The sequence below is a fragment of the Stegostoma tigrinum genome, chromosome 3 (assembly GCF_030684315.1).
Source record: "Stegostoma tigrinum isolate sSteTig4 chromosome 3, sSteTig4.hap1, whole genome shotgun sequence".
NCBI lineage: Eukaryota > Metazoa > Chordata > Chondrichthyes > Orectolobiformes > Stegostomatidae > Stegostoma > Stegostoma tigrinum.
In genome coordinates this window covers 11,409,438-11,417,268 of record NC_081356.1, presented here as the reverse complement: position 1 = coordinate 11,417,268, position 7,831 = coordinate 11,409,438, and the positions used below count along the sequence as shown (strand labels likewise).

Sequence of the window (7,831 nt, the reverse complement as noted above, 5' to 3'; positions counted from 1 at the left end):
GACATTTAACTTTTATTTCTTTATTTATTTACTTCTATGCTGAGGAGACTGTAGTGTTGAACTTTTTAACTTAGTTCTATATTTTCCCATTTCTCGAACGATGATCTTCTACTAAGACGGTGCCATTTGTGGTGACATTGTTCACTTTTCACTGTGCTCTTGTACTCCATACTTGAGTACACGTGAAAATAAAACCTAAATCTAAAATCTAATGTTTCACTCTGTCAATAAGCCTATTCCAGGTAAAGATTGTCTTGGTTTCTTTCTTCACCAGCTGGTTATTATAAGGTTTATAGCAAGGGGGAGCTTTTATCATGATTTCATGTTTCAGCCAAGCTGGTAAGCTCATTAAAATAAATGTAGAACAAAAGCCAAAGTTGCTGGAAAAGCTCAGCAGTTTTGGCAGCACCCGTGAAGGAATAAACAGAGTTAATGTTTTGGGTCCGGTGACCCTTCCTCAGAAAGTAAATGTAGATATACTTTCCAGTCTTTCTTGTGATCTTGGATGGTGACTTGCACAAATACACTAAGGATGGCAAAAGTGGGGTCCAATTTAAAAACTAAATCTTTACTGCCCACGACATTACCATTGGCATATTGGCAAAGGGTTAGTGATTCTCGATTTTGAGAGACCCCACTACTACATTTCCAGTTACTTGTGATGTAATCTCAATGCAGCTATCACCGGGCGAACCTCAGTAGCACTGGCTGGAATGGGGACTCAGCAGAGGGTCCAGACTTTCCACTCCCATAGCCATAGGTTACAGTAACCCCTAATGAAATAGGGCATTATGGCACAGCATCATTGCCTTACTTAGATCCCTAATATGCTACAGCACAGAAGGAGCATTTAGTCCATCATATATCTGAGGCGGCTCTTTGAAATGTGGAAGCCACTTCACTGCTACCAAGGTCCTACAAACGGGAATAGGTAATGGGCCGATGATTTGCTTTAATGATGTTGGTTGAATAACATTAACCAGGACACAATGGAACTACCTTGCTCTTCGTGAACAGTGAGGAGAGGCGGCCTTTCCAAGTCATATTGTGGGAAAAGATTTCTCAGCCAGCAGTGCCAATTTTGCCACCATAACTCCCTGGCTCACATTGCTATATACCACCACAATAGTTTATTCCATGTCTTTTGTCCACTTTACATTGTGCAGATGATGCCAAACACAAGCCTCAATAGCAATCGCATAGATAACAAATCAATCCAATAATTTTGATTTAATTTGATTGATTTATTATTGTCCCATGTACCTAAGTACAGTGAAAAGTTTTGTTTAGTGCACAATACAGGCCAGATCATAACATATAGATCACAGGGTGATTGAACAAAGCAAGGAATGCAAAGTTATAGCTGCAATTAAGGTGTACAAAAAGTGAGCTCAACATTAGATTTGAAATTTGATGGGCCCATTTAGAACTAAAAAAGAACAGAAAAAACTGTGGATGCTGGAAATCAGAAACAAAAACAGAAGTTGCTGGAAAAGCTCAGCAGGTCTGGCAGCATCTGTGGAGAGAAATCAGAGTTAATGTCTCAGGTCTGAACTCAGTTCTGAGGAAGGGCCACTTGACCTTAAATGTTTACTCTGATTTCTGTCCACTGATACTACCAGATCTGATAAATTCCCAATATGTCATCCATGATTATATTACGTTCTTTATCAGTTTTGATTTAAAAGATGAGTGCCTCTCTTCAGAATAGACAAAAGAATTTTTAAAAATTGCATTCTTTATATGAATGCAGACACTGACATGTTATATAATGAAATGCGAGGCTGGATGAACACAGCAGGCCCAGTAGCATCTCAGGAGCACAAAAACTGACGTTTCGGGCCAAGACCCTTCATCTAGGCCCGAAACGTCAGCTTTTGTGCTCCTGAGATGCTGCTGGGCCTGCTGTGTTCATCCAGCCTCACATTTCATTATCTTGGATTCTCCAGCATCTGCAGTTCCCATTATCACTAACATGTTATAGTTATGTTATTCCATGGTGGGAGGAATTATGATAAATGTGAAGTCACTAAACATTATAGAGTCATACAGCATGGAAACAGACCCTTTAGTCCATCTAGTCCATACTGATCATAATCCCAATCTAAACCTGTCCCACCTGCCTGCGCTTGGCCCATATCCCTCCAAACCTTTCCTATTCATGTACTTACCCAAATGTCTTTTAAACATTATAACTGTTTAAAACATCCACCACATTCTCTGACTGTTCATTCCACTCATGAAAAGTTACGCCTCATGTCCTTTTTAAATCTTCCTCCTCTCACCTTAAAAATATATCCCCGTGTTTGAGAGATATTTCCCAGCTAAAAGGAGAAGCTGTCAAAAGTCAGTCATTGGGCTGGAGCTCCTTATGTCTTTGGTTCATTTTTTACAGCATGAGCTGTTAGGAATGGTAAGGTGGTTGATTGTAGAACCAGCAGTGAATAGCACTCCTGTCTAAAGGCACAATGGCTGGCCCCAAACTATCAGGTGGTGGCCATCCAATTAAGCCTGAAGAAGCAGTCTCACTCCATCACTCTTAATCCACCTTTGATGATCTACTATCCACCATCATTGGTCCCTCCTATCATCTTTGATGTTACTGTGTTAACCCCAGCTTTCAGGACACCAACCCTGACTTCTACAATCACACTTGACCTACTGTCTTTTGACATTGACCTTCTCTGAGTAGTTTCAAACCCTTTCAGAAAGCAGACTGTGATGTGCCTTGGTATCCTGTCACTGCAGCTATACAAGATTCTGCCATGACAATCCGGAAGAAATGTTGGGATATTTTTCCTGAATAGTTTGTCGTCTTTATTTCCTTTCGGGCCTGTCCTCAGTTTTAGTTCACGGGGTAATGAACTGCATTGTTGGCGGTCTTGAATGTGCTCCATAATCTTAACTAGGCTTTCTCTATGTAAGTTTTAATTCTATTGTGTTTCACTGTAATGGAAATCCTGAGCTGACGTCCAGACCTGACGCTGAGAGGCTGTAAAAATGTTTGGGTTTGAACTTCATTCAGTCTTTTTCAGAAATATATGTTACGCTGCTAATATGCTGGTAAGATGGATGGAGTGTAGCCTACTTGTTTGCAGTGTGAGTGTTAAAAAAGCCTCTGATTATCAACTGTTTCAGGAAAAAAATTGCTGGCAGCTGAAAATTGCTTCCACTGGTTTTGAGGCAATAAATGTGTAATATCTAACAGTTGGAAAGAACATTAAGTACTAATTCAGCCACAGAGAGAAGCCTGATGCTACAAAGTGTGGGGTAAAGTGTCAACCTCACAAAACTGAGTCTTCATTGCTCAGCTCAAATGTATTTAATTTTTTGCTACTCATTCTCAGCATGCTGTAGATGGTCTCAGGATTAGAGATCACAGACAAGAGACAAACATTTCCTTTGTTGTTGAAGTAAATAAATACAATCATAACATTTTAATTACTGGTCATAATTTATTATAAACATATAGCTGACCATGAATCATAAAAATGTCAATGATACAACAAAATAATCTTAAACACACGTGGAACTTCCTATATTAGAAAATATGCTTAAAGTAATATAAAATAAGTATGTATACTGTTCCACACTGAGTGACTGAGTAGAACTGTCATTGAGTGGGAGCATTATTATATCAGAACGAGCACTTGTCTGAAGTAGTGGCTGCTATTTGGATTTTCACCACTTCTATCAGGTAGACTGCATTGACTAAACTACAACAAAGCTGACTGATTAAACTCATTTCAAATTACGTATGCCTATTCAAATTATTTTAAAGCAGGATGATCGATTTCTATATTTGATCGTCTAGTATCAGTTGTCTTTCTGTACTATGTAAGTAAACCAGTGTTCCTCTGTTTACTGACCTGGCTATAAGTTGGTAATAGCTTTAACTAAGCTAACTTACTATAACTGGCAACTATATTCAGTCCCAACAGGATAATGAAGAATAACCTAAATGCACAAAAACAAAATACCCATCAGGAAATAAGACAGAGTGCAGTGTTTGTTATCTTAACTTCTCCACTATAATAACATACTACTTCCAGTGATGAATTATAACAGTGTGTTAAGTATTCCCAGGTATTTATTGACAAGCATATTTTATAGAAAACTGAGATGTAAAGATCAATGCCAAAATAAATATTATTACAAGTATTTCTGAATCTATTCACATTAAAATATAAGGACTTAAACCAGTACAAGTGTACTGACCATCAGTAATGACCCTGTGTCCTCTGCCACCATTCACTCTAGACTGAGATTCCAATGAAAGAAAACTAAATTAACCTCTGGGAAAGCACAGAGCTTGTGATCAAGCCAACAGTCAAGATTGGTCTATAGGTGTAAGGAAATTAATACAAAATAAGATACAAGCTTCTCATTTCAACTTCAGCCCGTTTAGAGTGTTAATACCAGGCATCCTTTTCAAACAGGAAAGGCTGGGCCAACGTAACTACCAGAAATAACGGCAATCTTGCAGAAGCTATTAACCAGTTCTAAGGGATTGTCCATCTTCCCTCAATTATCTTCTTTTCTATGAAAGAAAAAGGATTCGTCATTAGCAACAGAATATTGATTTTATGTTTTGGGGCTTTTATAAATAGGAAGCCCCTCACAATAAAAATAATGCACACTATCAGGAATTCGTACAAAATAAAAATGTACCATTGCAAAATTCTTCTTATCTTCTGTATCCAATGTGCCTCTGGATTCACACAGACCTTCCTTCCTTTTCTAAGGATTGCACTGAAAAGAAAACACAAACAATGTTATTTTGATGAGGGTCTAGGCCCGAAACGTCAGCTTTTGTGCTCCTGAGATGCTGCTTGGCCTGCTGTGTTCATCCAGCCTCACATTTTATTATCTTGGAATCTCCAGCATCTGCAGTTCCCATTATCTCGAATGTTATTTTGACCTCTTTGTTTGGGTGTATCGAAAGTGTGCAACTGGTTATCTTGTTTATTTCCGAGCTGCGCAATAATTGTGGGGGTTCTGTGCCAATCGCTCTGCTCTTTCTCATACCATGCATTCAGGGTAAGGATCATTAAACTGGGTCACCACATCTTTCAACAATGGATCTCCAATGAAGTTACTCACATGATTTGAACTTTGGCGCAGTGTGGACCCGCAGGTATGATTTCAAGATTCTTGATTAACTTTCGGGGGATGATCTCATGTGTGGATTTGATGCATTGACATCGCAGATTGACTTTCACTGAATCGATGGCTTGGCCTGGACAGAGAGACATGAAGTGTTAAGATCTAATTCTGTAGTTTCTCACCACCTTTGTTTATGACCCTCTCTTTGCGGATCTTTCTCCTACATTATGAAACCATGTCAGCGTTTAGAACTATTTTACCACTAAGAAGTAAAAGGCTGCCAGATTGAGGCAGGAAGCACCTAGGAACATAGGAACAGGAGTAGGCCATTCAGTCCTTTGAACCTGTTCCACTATTCGATGAGATTATGGCTGATCTGCAGCCTAATTCCGTATATCTACCCTTCATCCATATCCCTGACTGACTTTGCCGAGTAAAAATTGATCTTTCTCGGATTTAACCATAACAACTATTCTGACATCAACCACAGGCTGTGAAAGAGAGTCCCAAGTCTCTAACCCACTTTGTGTGTAGAAGTGCTTCCTGATATCTCTTCTGCACAGTCTGGACCGACTTCTCAAAATACGCCCTTCGTTCTAGAATCTCCGATTCATAGAAATAGCCCATCTTTATTTACCCTGTCTTTTCCTATTAATAACTTGAAGACTTCCATCAGATCATCCTTTACCTTCTAAATTTCTGCAAGAGCTACAGCCCCTGGACCCATTTGCAAATGGTCACTGCATCCTGATGCTGCGCATATCTTTTCGTAATTCCACAACGACGAGACGGTAGCATAATACAAAAGCCTCTCATGCAATCTCTCAGGTTAAGGTGTACCCTGTTCTGTATCAAGTTGAAGATTTCTACCATAACATTGCCATTCATCAAGTGAACAATATGATTCGGGTCCATGAGGAGCACAACAAATCTCTTACCATCTGCCAAATGTCCAGAAAGCATCAGGATGGCTAAGATGATGAAGAATGCTCTGCAGTTCATAATTTCTTTCTTTAGTTGCTGATTGTACAGACTCGGGCATTCCTCTGCTTCTTTGATCCAAAGTCACTGCATTTATAGCCTGACTGATCTCACAATCAATGAATTTCCACCCATTGGCCCAGATCCAAAAGGAGGTGGTCAAAACATAAATCTAAACTGCTGGCTTATCCACAGATGATAGTAAAATTTTAATCCATTTTATTCTGACCACTCCAGCAAGTGATTTATTCAGGCTGAATTGTGTAAATTGGCAAATGCTTAACAAAATATGAAGAGAAAATTCACAAAGTTTTCAACCACGTGGCTTAATTTCCTAAGCAATGCAACGAGTTAACTAACAGATCCCGAAGCAAAGTTGGCTGCATTCCAGCCATTGTCTAAAAATCTGAACTACACCTTTACTTGTCTTGTCACGTTGTTGTAGTCAGTTTCAGCCTTGCCACGAAACTTAAGTAATTGCTCCATTATTTAACAGATTGGCATGATCTGATTGATGGCAAGTTATTGGAAAAGTTGGAATGGAATGTATGAGTCATAGAATACATGGAAAATAGGAAACTGAAAAGGCCATTCGGCTCCTCGAGCCTGTTCCCCAATCAATATGGTCATGGTTTATCTTCCAACTCAGTCCCCTGTACCTGCTTTCTCTCCATAACCAAGAATTTCTTTAGTCATAAGAACTATATCTAGTTCCTTTTTTGAAAACATTCAATGTTTTGGCCTCAAACTTCTCACTACTTTCCATGAGAAGAAATTTCTCCTTGTCTCAGTCCCAAATGATATACCTCTTATCCATAAACTGTGACCTCTGGTCCTCGATTCCCTAGTATCAGGAACACCCTTCCTGTGTTTACTCTGTCCGGTCCTCTTCAAGTTTTATAGGTTTTTTTTATGAGGTTACAACCCCCACCCCCTTATTCTGCTAAACTCCAGTGACCATAGTCCCAACCAATCCAGTCTCTCTTCATTCGTCAGTTTTGCTTTCCCAGGAAGCAATTTAGTAAATCCTCATTGCATCCCTTCCACACCAAGAATACCCTTCCTCAAATCAAAAAAAATGTACACATTACACCAGCTATGGTCTGACCAAGGCCCTGTGCAGTTGTAAAGAGAAGTTGTCTGGGCGGGATACTCTGAGAGTCAGTATGGGCTTGTTGGGCCAAACGACGTGTTTCAACACTGTAGGGAATTCTAAGAAAATATGTGATTTCTATGAAAAACCTAGAAGGAGGAGTTGATCTTTCACCTTGTCGAACCTGGATTTAAATCTTTTTGTTGGAATGAAATTAACTGTTCAGTGATAACAAGATCAACCAGATTTAAAACAATTAGCAAAAAACATCAAAGACAACATAAGGAAATACAGTTTCCCCAATGAATGACATTAAACACGTGATCTGAAAGGATGATCACAGTTGATCTACCAGCAGCTTGAACTATTCTGTGTTGTTCTGTATTCTTTCCCACTCAATCAAAAATAATGTGAAAATCTTCCTTTGCAATCCTAAGGCAGACTGCACAAATGAAATCTGACAAATCTTGTCACAATGATTAACAGCAATTTTAAAAAATCACATTCAACAAATAATAAATAACGGCACCTTAGTCCCAGAAAACCACAGGGCTGGTCTCTCAATCCAGAGAGATGAGTGAGTTTAACCTGAGTTTATGAATTACTTATTGTCACATAGATCTGGAAAGAAACAGTGAAAAGCGTTTTTTC

General features: G+C 39.1%; 1 protein-coding gene across 1 annotated transcript; it reads right to left on the bottom strand.

The window, feature by feature from the left end:
- Nucleotides 1-3,712: 3,712 nt before the first annotated feature.
- Nucleotides 3,713-6,127, bottom strand: LOC125451308 (interleukin-8-like). Its single transcript, XM_048528292.1, has 4 exons — nucleotides 6,045-6,127; nucleotides 5,104-5,239; nucleotides 4,672-4,752; nucleotides 3,713-4,540 (listed from the first exon to the last, which is right to left on the bottom strand). Coding segments are annotated over exons 1-4 (282 nt in total). The 5' UTR covers nucleotides 6,109-6,127; the 3' UTR covers nucleotides 3,713-4,539.
- Nucleotides 6,128-7,831: the final 1,704 nt, after the last annotated feature.

What these genes read in the sequence shown, in the direction of transcription:
- LOC125451308 (XM_048528292.1), bottom strand. Translation starts at nt 6,108, where the DNA reads ATGAACTGCAGAGCATTCTTCATCATCTTAGCCATCCTGATGCTTTCT. An exon ending in TTCTGGACATTTGGCAGATG is followed by an intron (nt 5,240 to 6,044) that starts GTAAGAGATTTG and finishes CTCTCTGTCCAG; the next exon opens with GCCAAGCCATCGATTCAGTG. An exon ending in TGCGCCAAAGTTCAAATCAT is followed by an intron (nt 4,753 to 5,103) that starts GTGAGTAACTTC and finishes TTTTCTTTTCAG; the next exon opens with TGCAATCCTTAGAAAAGGAA.